Source organism: Branchiostoma belcheri, unplaced genomic scaffold, assembly GCF_001625305.1.
Source record: "Branchiostoma belcheri isolate BF01 breed outbred unplaced genomic scaffold, Haploidv18h27 scaffold111, whole genome shotgun sequence".
NCBI classification, from domain to species: domain Eukaryota; kingdom Metazoa; phylum Chordata; class Leptocardii; order Amphioxiformes; family Branchiostomatidae; genus Branchiostoma; species Branchiostoma belcheri.
The window spans coordinates 601,499-616,719 of record NW_017802503.1 but is presented as its reverse complement, the minus strand read 5'-3'; the positions used below and the strand labels follow the sequence as shown (position 1 = coordinate 616,719).

The window sequence follows — 15,221 nt, the reverse complement described above, 5'->3', positions numbered from 1 at the left end:
ACAATGTGCAACCATCATCAGGTATCAGGGGAATCTATTTGTGCCACAACACCAAATTGGTATGTGCTTGATATGTACATTTGCATCTGCCACAATTGAATAGACTTAACTTGCCAATTGGTTCCATCCTAAAGCCACACGAAAAGTACAAACGGCTGATAAACGACTATACAATGCAGCACATTTCTATCACTTCATGCACACATGTACATTAGCCTGAGTTGGTGTCTATAGTAACCAAAAGAAATAACATAAGCGACCAAGGACTTTATACTACAGGTCCTTGAAGCGACTAATTTTGTTTGCCACAAGTTGAATGTACTTGCCAATAGGTTGCATTCTAAAGCCGCAAGAAAAGGACAAACGGCAGATAAACGTCCATACAACAAAACACAACACAGCACATTAAAGTTTGGAGGTTGAACACCCACACATTTTGTATTTACATTCGATGGGAAACTGATGACAACAGTGTCATGACGTTACATTCATTTTATATTTACATTTTGCTGGATTAAATCATAGAGAACACTACCGTGCCATTTACAACATCTAGTAAAGAATTATAAACCACTGTTGTCCATATGACTCACAGTCAACATGTTGATTTTCTGTGTTAAGGTTCCTGTCTAGAGCTCAATTAAAGTTCAGTCAATCTCAACAATGGCATGACTGTCTGCCATACCGTGGATAGAGAGAATTACCTTCGGGCCTGTAGCGGGCTGGCCTGTAGCGCCGGGCTGGCCTGTAGCGCCGGGCTGGCCTGTAGCGCCGGGCTGGCCTGTGGCGGGCTGGCCTGTAGCGGCGGGCTGGCCTGTAGCGGCGGGCTGGCCTGTAGCGGCGGGCTGGCCTGTGGCGGGCTGGCCTGTAGCGGCGGGCTGGCCTGTGGCGGGCCGGCCTGTGGCGGGCTGGCCTGTGGCGGGCTGGTTTGTTGCCATGTTTCGTTCCCTCCCAGAAGCCGCCCCGGCACCGCCAGGCTGATTTGGGGCCGGGATTTGTTCGTCCTGTGGGTTCACGCGGTTTCCCCGGCGTACCACATTGACAACTGCCCGATAGACAGCCGTAGCATCTTGGCGGAGGCTCGCTCGTAAGTCCGGTGAGCGGATGATGCTCGCGACTGGATTAATCGCCGAGTTCAACACCATCAGCAGACCCGCTCCGGACGGCCCGGTTGGAAGCGGACACTTCTCCCCAGCCCAACGGCACACTGGGATGAATATAATGGGGAACAGCCAAAATATAAAGGCCACTACTACCTGGATCATAACAGTCCTGGCCTTCTGTGCACTTTCTTGGTATTTTCTTTCTGCTGCGTCGTTGGGCTGATCTTGCGATGCGCCGTTTTGTACCGGATCGTTGTGCCCCCCTGGCTGCCCAAGCCTTCTCTTTTGCCGTTCTTTGACGGCTATGAACACACTTATATTCGTAAACAGCATGACAGAGGCAAGCGAGAGGATTGTGGTAAATACAAGATAGCCGTACCCTCCATGATTTAAGTTGAAGCACTTTAAGTTTGGCATATCTAGACAGTTCCAACCCATACTGGGCGCGAACCCAAACAAGGAAACAACAAGCCATGAAGAAACAATGGCCACGCCAGCGTCGCGTTTGGCACTGTGAGCATGGGTGTAGGAAAATATAGGATGTCTTATAGCAACATAACAGCCTATAGACAGTAAACATAGTGCTGATGCAGACATCATCTGACTATATGCTAGGAAAGTCCCAACGTTCATTATAAAATACAGTCTGGCCAATCCTACTCCGTCTACAGCTTGACACCGTACGAGAAGCGCAATACCTGCCAACAAGTCTGCCACGGCGAGGTTTGCCATGAAGAGGTAGAGTTGTTTGCCGAGCTCTGGTGTTCGAACGATTGCCCAGAGAACAGCCAAGTTAGAAAAGATGATATGAAGTCCTGCCAGCCAAAAGACGGCAGTTGTTCCTGTCCCCATCTTCGTGAGGTCCGGGTACACGGAGCAGGCTTCCTGGACTTGGGCTTGGTCGTAGGACGAATTGTTTTGTAAGTGCCACAGGACACAGGGAATCTGACTGGTGAAGTCTCCCTCTGATGTCTCGTTGGTAACGGAAGGCAAAAGAAAGCTGTTGTTGAACATGGTTGAGTTGGAAGGGGTGTGACGGCAGAGTGTTCGGCTCAGACCTAAGAGGTCCCGGGTTCGAATCCTGCCCGATGTCACCGATCTTGTCACCGCACTTTACAGGACTTTCCTCACTTCACTCAGGTGTAAATCAATACCTAGTACCTAGCTTCGGGTCGGAAGGACGTTAAGAGGTCCCGTGTTTGGGAGAGCCACACCCCACGCACGTTAAAGAACCCACCGCGTTATCGAAAACAGTAGGGGCCCTTCCTGGTGTGAGTGGTTAAAACCTTAGTCCAGTCAGTTCCGGTCTTGTACTTAAATGTATGCCTAAAAAGGCGGTTTACCGGTTATGCGAAACAAAAAAAATACGCGGCTTGAAGAACAGACTTCAGCGGGGCGGACGACCAGTGAGCGGCGTTCGTCTGCGATGGAGTCGGCAGCCAGAATAAAGCCAGAGACTGCGTCTTGTCTACAGGGCTGTCTATTCAACGTGTGCCGGAAAAGGCCGGAACTCTATGTGATTTCTTTTGGTTACCATGGGCAAAAACTCAGGATGATAATTGAAAAGGAGTGTGCGGTATTGTACTGACGATTAACATTCGTCTGTACTTTTAATGCAGCTTTAGAATGAAATCAACAATTCTTCTCTGATTGGCGAGACAACTTCTGCCAGAAAAAGCCGGACCTCTATGTGCTTTCTTTTGGTTACCATGGGCAAAAACTCAGGATGATAATTGAAAAGGAGTGTGCGGTATTGTACTTTTCATGCAGCTTTAGAATGAAATCAACAATTCTTCTCTGATTGGCGAGAGGGCTACCGGCTGTCTATTCAACTTGTGCCAGAAAAGGCCGGAACTCTATGTGATTTCGTTTGGTCACCATGGGCAAAAACGCAGGATGATACTAGTAATTGAAAAGGAGTGTGCGGTATTGTACTGACGATTAACAGCCGTTTGTACTTTTCATGCAGCTTTAGAGTGAAAGCAACAATTCTTCTCTGATTGGCGAGAGAGCTACCGACTGTCTATCAACTTGTTCCAGAAAAAGCCGAAACGCTATGTGATTTCTTTTGGTTACCATGGGCAAAAACTCAGGATGATATAATTGAAAAGGAGTGTGCGGTATTGTACTTTTCATGCAGCTTTAGAATGAAACCAACAATTCTTCTCTGATTGGCGAGAGGGCTGTCTATTCAACTTGTGCCAGGAGAAGACGAAACGCTATGTGATTTCTTATGGCTACCATGGGCAACTCGGGATGATAATTGAAAAGGAGTGTGCGGTATTATACTGACGATTAACAGCCGTTTGTACTTTTCTTGCCTCTTTAGAACGAAACCAACAATTCTTCTCTGATTGGCAAGAGGGCTACCGGCTGTCTATTCAACTTGTTCCAGGAGAAGCCGGAACTCTATGTGCTTTCGTTTGGTCACCATGGGCAAAAACTCAGGATGATACTACTAGTAATTGAAAAGGAGAGAGCAGTAGTTTTTGAAGCTAGACCTTGCTTGGTGTATTTTGTATCACTCAATGCACTTTCAAACACTCAAGTCTACGCCTAGATGACTTAAGGTATTAGAATAAGAAGCACCGACACTGTCGGAACATAGTGTGATGACTTTTCATGGTCATACCAAACTCTTTTAGAAAGGACAACACTACTCTCAGTATTTGAAAAAGTGTGGGAGTCGAACACACAAACATGTATATTTTGGCAGTTTGTTGTCAAACCATCTCTTTGTGCTGAATACCATCCACACACAAGTAAACATGCCTGTCCTTGGTACTGAACATCATCCACACACAAGTAAACATGCCTGTCCTTGGTACTGAACACCATCCACACAGATATACACATGCCTGTCCTTGGTACTGAACACCATCCACACACAGATACACACGCCTGTCCTTGGTGATGAACACCATCCACACAGATATACACATGCCTGTCCTTGGTACTGAACACCATCCACACACAGATACACACGCCTGTCCTTGGTGCTGAACACCATCCACACACAGGTAAACATGTCTGTCCTTGGTGATGAACACCATCCACACACAGGTAAACATGTCTGTCCTTGGTGATGAACACCCTCCATACACAGCTGTACAAGCAAAACCAAACTGGTATGTGCTTGATATGTACATTGGCATCTCCCACAATAGACTTAACTTGCCAATTGGTTTCATTCTAAAGCCGCAAAAAGGCACAAACGGCTGATAAACAATATATACATTTAATACACTACAATGCACTATGCACCAAGTAACATCTAGTGTCAGTGCACAGTAAACCAGTCAGAATTGCCCTGATGAAGATGACAGAAGGTCATCGAAACGTCGGCTTGAAAAATAAATGGTTGTGATAGAAAGAACTTTGCTATTCAGTCGTTCACCAACCTGATGAAATTATTTACGGAAATATATAATACAGCACATTACTATCACGTCATGCACACATGTATATTAGCCTGAGTCGGTGTCTATGGTAACCAAAATATTCAACATACGTGAATGATGATATTTACCACAATTAAATATGTCTGCCAATTGGTTCCATTCTAAAGCCGGAAGAAAAGGACAGACGGGTGATAAACATCCATACAACAAATCACTTCATATCGCGCCTGTATAATAGACTGACTCTTTCCAATCAGACTAAGAATTTGGTTTCATTCTAAAGCTGCATGAAAAGTAGAAACTGCTGTTTGACGTCAGTACAAATTACAAAAATACCGCACACTCCTTTTCAATTATCATTCCAATTTTTTTGCCCATGGTAAACAAAAGAAATCACATAGAGTTCCGGCTTCTCCTGGCACACGTTGAATAGATAACGGCCCTTTTGACAAGACGCAGTCTCTTGCTTCGCTTTATTCTGGCTGCCGACTCCATCGCAGACGTCCGCCACTCACTGGTCGTCTGCCCCGCTGAAGTCTGTTCTTCAAGCCGCGTATTCTGTTTCGCATAACCGGTAAACCGGCTTTTTAGGCGTAACACACAGGCGTACATTAGTGCAAGCTGCGTAAGACCGGACTAAGGTTTGAACAACTCACACCGGGAAGGACTTCTACTCTTTTCGGTAACGTTGTTTAAAGTGCGGTGGGTGCTGTAACGTGCGTGGGGTGTACGTGGCTCTACCGAACACGGGACCGCCATTTAACGTCCTATCCGAGGGACGTCCTAACCAAAGCTAGGTACTCATTTACACCTGAGTCGAGTGAGGAAAGTCATGTAAAGCGCCTTTCCCAAAGGCACAAGGTCGGTGACATCGGGCTGGATTCGAACCCGGGATCTCTGAGCCGAACACTCTGCCGTTACGCCCCAAGTCCAACCCAGCCATGTTCAACAACAGCTCTCTTTCGCCGTCCGTTACCAACGAGACATCAGACAAATAAATGGTTGTGATAAAAAGAACTTTGCTATTCAGTCGTTCACCAACCTGATGAAATTATTTACGGAAATATATAATACAGCACATTACTGTCACGTCATGCACACATGTATATTAGCCTGAGTTGGTGTCTATGGTAACCAAAATGTTTAACATACGTGACTAATGATTTTTTGCCACAGTTGAATAGACTGGCCAATTGGTTCCATTCTACAGCCGCAAAAAAAATGACAGACGGGTGATAAACATCCATACAACAAATCACTTCATATCGCGCCTGTATAATAGACTGACTCTTTCCAATCAGACTAAGAATTTGGTTTCATTCTAAAGCTGCATGAAAAGTAGAAACGGCTGTTTGACGTCAGTACAAATTACAAAAATACCGCACTCTCCACTCTCAATTATCATTCCATTTTTTTGCCCATGGTAAACAAAAGAAATCACATAGAATTCCGGCTTCTCCTGGCACACGTTGAATAGATAACGGCCCTTTTGACAAGACGCAGTCTCTTGCTTCGCTTTATTCTGGCTGCCGACTTCATCGCAGATGTCCGCCACTCACTGGTCGTCCGCCCCGCTGAAGTCTGTTCTTCAAGCCGCGTATTTTGTTTGTTTGTTTCGCATAACCGGTAAACCGACTTTTTTAGGCGTAACACACAGGCGTACATTAGTGCAAGCTGCTTAAGACCGGACTAAGGTTTGAACCACACACACCGGGAAGGACTTCTACTCTTTTCGGTAACGTTGTTTAAAGTGCGGTGGGTGCTGTAACGTGCGTGGGGTGTGGCTGTACCGAACACGGGACCGCCATTTAACGTCCTATCCGAGGGACGTCCTAACCAAAGCTAGGTACTCATTTACACCTGAGTGAAGTGAGGAAAGTCGTGTAAAGTGCGGTGACAAGATCGGTGACATCGGGCTGGATTCGAACCCGGGATCTCTGAGCCGAACACTCTGCCGTTACGCCCCTTCCAACCCAGCCATGTTCAACAACAGCTCTCTTTTGCCGTCCGTTGCCAACGAGACATCAGAAGGAGACTTCACCAGTCAGATTCCCTGTGTCCTGTGGCACTTACAAAACAATTCGTCCTACGACCAAGCCCAAGTCCAGGAAGCCTGCTCCGCGTACCCGGACCTCACGGAGACGGGGGCAGGAACAACTGTCGTCTTTTGGCTAACAGGACTCTATATCATCATTTCTAACTTGGTGGTGCTCTGGGCAATCGTCCGAACACCAGAGCTCGGCAAACAACTCTACCTCTTCATGGCAAACCTCGCCGTGGCAGACCTGTTAGCAGGCATTGCGATTGTCGTACGATGTCAAGCTGTAGACGGAGTATTACTGGCCAGACTGTATTCTATAATGAACATTGTGGCGTTCCTAGCATATAGCCAGATGATGTCTGCATCAGCACTATGTTTACTGTCTATAAGCTGTTACGTTGCTATAAGACATCCTATATTTTCCTACACCCATGCTCACAGTGCAAAACGCGACGCAGGCGTGGCCATTGTTTCTTCATGGCTTGTTCTTTCCTTGTTTGGGTTCGCGCCCAGTATGGGTTGGAACTGTCTAGATATGCCAAACTTAAAGTGCTTCAACTTACATCATGGAGGGTACGGCTATCTTGTATTTACCACAATCCTCTCGCTTGCCTCTGTCATGCTGTTCACGAATACAAGTGTGTTCATTGCCATCAAAGAACGGCAAAAGAGAAGGCTTGGGCAGCCAGGGGGACACATCGATCCGGTACAAAACAGCGCATCGCAAGATCAGCCCAACGACGCAGCAGAAAGAAAATACCAAGAAAGTGCACTGAAGGCCAGGACTGTTATGGTCCAGGTAGTAGTGGCCTTTATCTTTTGGCTGTTCCCCGTTATATTCATCCCAGTGTGCCGTTGGGCTGGAGAGAAGTGTCCACTTCCAACCGGGCCGTCCGGAGCGGGTCTGCTGATGGTGTTGAACTCGGCGATTAATCCCGTCGCGAGCGTCATCCGCTCACCGGACTTGCGAGCGAGCCTCCGCCAAGATGCTACGGCTGTCTATCGGGCACTTGTCACGGTGGTACGCCGGGGAAACCGCGTGAACCCACAGGACGAACAAATCCCGGCCCCAAATCAGCCTGGCGGTGCCGGGGCGGCTTCTGGGAGTGAACGGAACATGGCAACAGGCCAGCCCGGCGCTACAGGCCAGCCCACCACAGGCCGGCCCGGGACAGGCCAGCTCTCCACAGGCCAGCCCGCCACAGGCCGGCCCGCTACAACCCAGCCCGCTACGGGACCGAAGGTAACTCGCTGTATCCACGGTATGGCAGACAGTCATGCCATTGTTGAGATTGACTGAATTTTAATAGAGCTCAGGAAGCTTTACACAGAAAATCAACCTGTTGACATCATGCGGACAACAGTGGAAAGTACATGGTTTATAATTCTTTACTAGATGTTGTAAATGGCAAGATAGTGTTCTCTATGATTTTGATCCAGCAGAAAATGTAATGTCATCAGTTTCCCATGATTTTGTTTTAAGCAGAATGTAAAAACAAAATGTGTGTGTGTTCAACCTCCAAACTTTAATGAGTTGTGTTGTGTTTTGTTCTATGGACGTTTATCAGCCGTTTGCCCTTTTCTTGCGGCTTTAGAATAGAACTAATCGGCAAGTCTATTCAATTGTGGCAAAAAAATTAGTCGCTTCAAGGACCTGTAGTATAATGTCCTTGGTCACTTAATATGTTATTTCTTTTGGTTACCATAGACACCAAGTCAGGCTAATATACATGTGTGCATGAAGTGATAGAAATGTGCTGTGTTGTATAGACGATTATCAACCGTTTGTACCTTTTTGCGGCTTTAGAATGGAACCAATTTGTAAGGTGGTGTCTATTCAACTTTTGCCGGAAATAACCACAATTAGTCGTCACTTTATGTGATTTTTGTGGTTACTATGGACAACAACCCAGATTAGTAAACAGGTGCGTAGTAAACTAGCAATGTGTGGTCTCTTGATTTGGTCCCTCTGTAATGAGACACTGTAGATGTATGTTGTATAAAAATGTTTTAAACTATTAACATCAGCTGAGATGTGTACTCACTGTATACTGTAGGAAAAAGCATCCAGCTATAGTAGATGTAAGATATCATTTGGCTACGATATCATTTAAATGATTACAAAGAAAACAGTCCACAACTATATGATTGACAGATATATTTCTTCACCATAACATTTAAGGCCAAATCTGTATGATGTCAGATAGATATATACAAACACATTCCACCAATAATTTTAAAATTTTCCAACAACTTGGGTGTTTCTAACCCATTACTGATATATGGTATAAATTAGGACATACCATTTCATCATCATAATCAGCAACAAAAAAGTAGTTCCACATTTCATTTGGATTTCCATTAACAACATACTGAAGCTAGACTAAAGCATAGTTTGCATAGAAAATAATTTGCTTAGTAACATAAACTTTATCAAATTTATGTAAGCAACAGCACAAAATAATTCAAACACCTTATTTATTGCCACCAGCAGCAAATTAAATTAATAAAAATTAAGCCAAAGAACAACTCAACTCAATCTAAATATACACAAAAAAATCAATTAAAATGCAAACATGGCACTTTCGAAGAAGACTTTTTCGGTCATGGACATACAACCTTTTAAGTTATAAGGTAAACAACACTTGCCACAAAATACATGGGAAATTTCTGGAAATATCAAATATTGCTGATACAAATGTACATACTGGCACTTGTGAAGACATGGAGGCATTTGCTAATGTTATGATACAACCAACATTTTCAATAGCTCAACAATGAACAAATCAGCATTTATGAAACCACACGAGCATTATACAAGAATTTTTGACAACTCATTGTTCATCAACGACACTCAAAAAGCAAGACATCACATTCAAAGAATTTCCATGCAGCAGCACTACCAAAATTTGGCACATTTTAGATGGCAAACATTTATGTGGGAGACAAAAGGCAAAGTAACAGACACAGGCATATTAAAGAACCCACTGCACTTATCAAAAAGAGTAGGGGACCTTCCTGTTGTTAGTGGTTCAAACCTTACAGTCTGGTCTTATGCAGCTTGTACTTGTACGTACATGTACAAAACTGGACCAGGTGTGTTACGCCTAAAGGCAGTTAACCGGTTATAAGAAACAAATGGCCTTTCAGTCTGCCTGTCCTTTGAAAACAGAAATCTATCCCTTTTCCAACATTCAAACCTGTTTTAATTGAGCTATGTAAACCAAAGACATAATATTTATATATATAATATTGACTGTTTCCAAAACCATATCCAGTTGCTTGAGTAACTGTTTTTTTGGCATATAATAAGTCTTGACATATAAATTATTACCATTGTCGCTGTCTTGTCTTCTTCAATACCTGCTATTCAGAATATAATGTAACCTCTTGTTTCCTAACTATATCTAGTGCTGTGTACCTAAATCCACATTTAGGTTCAGGTCCGGATTGAAGTCCAGAGGTTTAGGTGCAGTTCCGGACTCATAAGTCTGGACGTAAACCCATGGCATGTACAAAATTGCATGGTGGCAACCTTGCAATGTTGTCTGGGCAAAACTTTGGCCACATAACTTGGAGGCTGACACTTGACGATGCCCAATGGCAATGTTTTCCTCATTTTGCAGCACAGATTTTGCAATCTATAGAAGGTTTTAGGTGGTTTGGAAAGAAAAGGGGTATGTGACATGGGCTTTTTTTAAAAAATAAATCCGGAATCGGTTCTTGACTTTTAGGTCTTTTTTGTGTGTTTTTTTTTGGACTTGAACCTAAACATTTTTACAAGTCTGGAACCAGTCCAGTGAACCGGTACACAGCACTAACTATATCACAACAATGTTCACACAGCTTTATCCACAGCACCCCCACCCTCCCCCGTCCACCCTCCTGGACTCTCCCATCACGATTTTCCCACCGTCCTTGTCCCCCTGTAGCGCGGTGCCGCCATGTTGTTTCTTTAGTTCCTTGGCTATCCTGATGAAGCACTCTTCGACGTTAGTGTCCTCCTTGGCAGATGTCTCCAAGGCGTCGAACATGCAGTGCTGCACGGCGAAGGACTTGGCTTCTGTAACATTCACCTCACGCATCTCCTCCAAGTCTCTCTTGCAACCTGAAGCAAAAAATGGGTGAATAAATGAATGAATGAATGAATGAATGGATGGATGAATGGTATGGATGGATGGATGTGTGGATGGATGGATGGGTGTAAGGGTGGATGGATGAATGAATGAATGAATGAATGAATGAATGAATGAATGAATGAATGAATGAATGAATGAATGAATAAGCTACTACTGTAACAGTGCTTAGAGTTACAAAATATAAAACTGTGGCTCCACGAACATCTGATAACTGTTTTGTAGTCTTGATAATTTGGTAAATTAATAATCCAAATTACCATGGCCTATATTCAGTGCACAGATCTTGTTTGATAACCTCTCCACACACTAAAACTAACTTGTTCTGTACACAACGTGTAACTCATGACCTTTCACTGATATTTCCTGCCACTTCAGTACAGGCACGTGGATACTAGATTCTGAGGCACTGGGAAATAAATTGTATTACTGTGTTGCTTATTTCATCAGCCAAACTTCTAACCTGAGGCCTGGGAAAAAAATGTTGTGTTTCCTGTTTCAGTCCTGAAAAAATTAGGGTTGGCAGGTAGGAATTATCTTCTTTCTTTCTTTTTTATTTGGTGGACTGGCCACTCTCTCTTTGCAGCCGAGGGCTGAATTGTGAGGAGCTTACAATATATTGTCGCTTAATCACAATGGTCTGGAGTGGCTGCCAATCGGTGATAACTCAGTAATAATACGTAAGGACTGTATTCCCACAGTTTACTAGCCAAACTTTGATGTAACTTTCACCTACCCACAAGCTGCTTGACGACATTCGGCCCTGCATATTTCCCGACATCTTCCAGCCACCGTATCGCGTTGTCGAACGTTTCCTTCTTGGTGATGTCGTACGCGATAATGACACCGTTGGCGCTCCGGTAGTAGCTCTGCGTGATGGTGCGAAACCTCTCCTGGCCCGCGGTGTCCCATACCTGGAGCTAGAATAAACAAGACAGCCGCTTACTGCGAAATTAAAGCCACTGGTCTTGTGTTGAAGAAGGAGTGTCATTCCAGTTACTGTACCTTAAAGGCCAACTGTGAGTCAGAAAAGAACAAGAAATTTTAGTACCAGAGTTATCAACCAAGGATTGAGGTGTTCAAAAACTAATTTTTCATAGATTACTAAATGCAGAGTGGAACTGTCATCAAGTACAGTAGGGGCATTGTCACTAAAGAGCTTTAAAAATGTTTAGAGTTAGATGTCCAAGGTAAAGTGTGTCATGTACATGTATTCTTTATGTCACATGTTTGAGTATCTATAATTATCTTATAATTCATCTTTGAAACTACCCATGATACTCAAGGGGTCTACAACATTTAGAGGTCACTAAAATACAGGGCTTATGGATTGCAACATTAAATGTTGTGCTACATTCAATTTGTATTTAATTATCCTGTAACCATATGCTATTTTTAACCCATTGCAAAGTTCCATGTAGCAGCAATTCCCCTAGATTTAATTGCTCGAACAACAGCAAAACTTAAGTTGACTATAGCAGGTGCTTTGGAATAATCAAAATGACTCATCACTTTTATGAGTCAGATGTATTTTAGTTGGTACAAAGGGCATCTGATATGTAGTAACAGCTTAACTGTACAAATAGTATTGGGGCTGGTGTGTTGTAACTCTATATATCCTAAGGCTAATCCCATGGGAAACTCTTACTCAAACCATCAGCCACTGCATTGTTCTTAACTAGATTAGCGTTCGTAATGGGCGGTTGGCAACGCTACATACACAAATTTTAAAACTTAATTTGATTATTAACACTTCAAATCGCCTAAGTCTTTTAGCCTCCATAGCATGCCAAAAACTGGGGTATTGGGGGGGGGGGGGTCTTTGGGATCTTTTATGTGCTATTTTCTGATTGCATATAGACAACATAGCCAGCCTGGTTGAATTACCCCCGTTTTAGAACTGGGCTAATCAGAAAACAGCCGAAGACCACCAAACCCCCAGTTCTACTTTAATTAACTACGGAGGCTATCAGTCTTTATGCCATAAAACCGGTGCCAACCAAGCACGTTCTATTGTATCTCCAAACACGATCTGGGCACGGAGAAAAACCCAGAAACGTGTCAACGAGTCAGAAGGAAAAAAATCAATGCCGTGACGCAATCAACATCCTGAACAACTCGTACTCCCGTCTCCTTTTGTGTCCATAATTTGTGTGGGAGTTCTGTAACCTCTACCAGGCTTCGGGAGGCGGCTGGAAAGAGTAGAAATCGGGCAAATAGAGAGATAACATGGCGGGGGAGTTAGTCCGCTAGAGAGTACAGTTTGCCGCTTGTTATCGCTCTGTATTTGGCCGATTTCTAATATTCCCAGCCGCCTCCCGAAGCCTGGTAGAGGCTAACAGTCCTGTAGTTACGTTACATGTCGACTTTGCCCCCCCTCCCCTCAGCCTCACTTCCGGGTTGGAGATTCCGGGTGGTCCTATCTAAAAATCTGATGTTGTCAGCGCTTTATTCTTGCTCACACTGACACAACTGGTGGCTGTGGTGTTTTTCTTCCACTTACCTTGACTCTCTTGTCGTCGATGGTGACGGTTTTCATGGTAAAGTCGACTCCGATGGTGCTGCCACACCGCTCCATGTAGGTACCGGATTTGAACCGCTGCACCACGCAGGTTTTTCCCACTCCAGCGTCACCAATGAGCACAATTTTAAACAGAAAGTCAAAACTGTCGTCGTTCTCTAAGAGCGTAGACATGTCTCTAAGATATAAGATTGGAGTGACAGGCTGGCAAAACTCGGAAAGGCTGGAATACTTGCCGTTACAACAACGCGCGGTACGGTTTCTAATGTTTGTCAGGCCGCCATGATGGTTTTTGCACCGAATACTGTGATTACGTCATGTTCGCACAGTCATTGTTTTGGATCTGCGCATGTTCGGAGCGAGTTTCAAAGGACACAATGAATACCAACTTGGCTAATATTTATTCAATAGCTAGTCTGAAAAGTTACACGTTAACGTACACAGTTGACGACGCACTTTTTACTCAATAATGTTATATGAACCTCCTTGTTTTGAAAGTGATTATACAATATCATGTAACTTGAAATGACACTTTCTTTGCATTGTGTTCAATTCAGTCATTGCACGTCTCTTTGTAACCTGGAAATTATCAGATATAACAATCAAAGCGGCTCACTGATTTTCAAAGCTATAAAAATCAAGGCTGACCCGAAGTTGGGTAGAAAAATAAATACTCAAGCGGATGTTTGCCATTAAGTCAACATGGTGTGGGCCATATATGCCCCCTCCAACAATAATGTTTACCGTTTTGCTAACGTTAACCTTTCCTCTTCTTCTCCAAACCAATAAGGTCAATGACCTGAACCAGACATCTGTTGCCATGGTAACTGGTGTTGGGTTACATCATGTTGCAATTTTATAGCAGGAGGGATTTAGGGTCCTGTCTGACCATACATAAGAATGTGAGTAAGAATTAACCGAGCAGACCATATGCGAAGGTAAACATTACGCATTTGCTTTGCAAATGTTACCTTTCTAGTTATTCATGTACATTCAACTGCCAAGAAGCAAAGAAGACCTGTTTTCTTACGTTTCCATCATATTTTATTACTCAGTGACTTCTGAATACAATAAGAACCAATTCAAAGCTTGCTACAAGCACTATGCATACAAACTACTTAATAATCAAAACATCAAGTTTCTCCAACTCATTTAACTTAAAAATAGCTAATGAATACTAAGTAACTGCATTAGATTCTCCCAGATCTCAAAATTGGAAGTGTTTTCAAATTCATTTTTGTTATCTTTTTCACAAAAACATACATCCACATACAGTTTATATCATAAATAAGCACTTAGCTCCCAGCTTTCTGTACAATCTCAATTGCAGGAACAAACTTGAAGTCAATAATATAGCCTTGAATATGCATCAGAACATTGAGTATTACAATGGAAGAATACAGTTTACAAAAAAACGAAACAAAAACAGCACTGCCACAGCTAGCAAAAGTAGTACAGAGAAAGTGCCAACGTTTTAACTAGGAATTGAAGGCGGTTCCCTTTTCCATCGCAACAACCAAATAAATTGTCACAATTGACATTGAAACACAAAAATACCATATAATCAGGCATGACACAGGCAAAGGAAGATAAAATTAGAAATAAAAACCCAGCTACAATTTGTTCTGGGGAAGACGTTGAGAAGACTCATTTTGACAAGGAATGCAACAGGGAAGAAACGCAGGACAACGGAAGTGTCAATACCTCTGACATGCCAACCAGGTAAGTTTTCTCTAGATTAAGTCCATCATTTTCCAGTAAGCTAATACTAATACATGTAACTGATGAAGCTATTTGCAAGCCTACACATGAACTAAGTAGATATGTATTATTGCACTCACAATACAAGGGACCTCTGGTTAAACTCACAATAGGGAAGGCAACAAACAAATAGCAAAAATTTCCACAGATCACCATATTTTTATAGAGCAACTAGAACCAGTGCCTTTGTTGTTTAGATTTGTACGTTGATTCCAGAACTTAGGATTAAAAGATTCTGCACAACAACTCAGCAATGTT

At 43.4% G+C, this 15,221-nt stretch overlaps 3 protein-coding genes across 3 annotated transcripts; 1 reads left to right on the top strand and 2 right to left on the bottom strand.

Moving 5' to 3' along the window:
- Positions 1–647: 647 nt before the first annotated feature.
- LOC109487506 (sphingosine 1-phosphate receptor 3-like) lies at positions 648–2,117 on the bottom strand. Its single transcript, XM_019791505.1, has one exon. The coding sequence runs from the start codon at positions 2,115–2,117 to the stop codon at positions 648–650; it is 1,470 nt and encodes a 489-aa protein (XP_019647064.1).
- Positions 2,118–6,483: 4,366 nt separating this feature from the next.
- Positions 6,484–7,845, top strand: LOC109487501 (sphingosine 1-phosphate receptor 3-like). Its single transcript, XM_019791491.1, has one exon. It carries the CDS (start codon positions 6,484–6,486, stop codon positions 7,843–7,845), a length of 1,362 nt encoding a protein of 453 aa, XP_019647050.1.
- Positions 7,846–10,293: 2,448 nt separating this feature from the next.
- On the bottom strand, positions 10,294–13,500 carry LOC109487867 (ras-related protein Rab-43-like). Its single transcript, XM_019791971.1, has 3 exons — positions 13,185–13,500; positions 11,418–11,601; positions 10,294–10,653 (listed from the first exon to the last, which is right to left on the bottom strand). The coding sequence occupies exons 1-3, from the start codon at positions 13,374–13,376 to the stop codon at positions 10,394–10,396; spliced, it is 636 nt and encodes a 211-aa protein (XP_019647530.1). The 5' UTR covers positions 13,377–13,500; the 3' UTR covers positions 10,294–10,393.
- Positions 13,501–15,221: the final 1,721 nt, after the last annotated feature.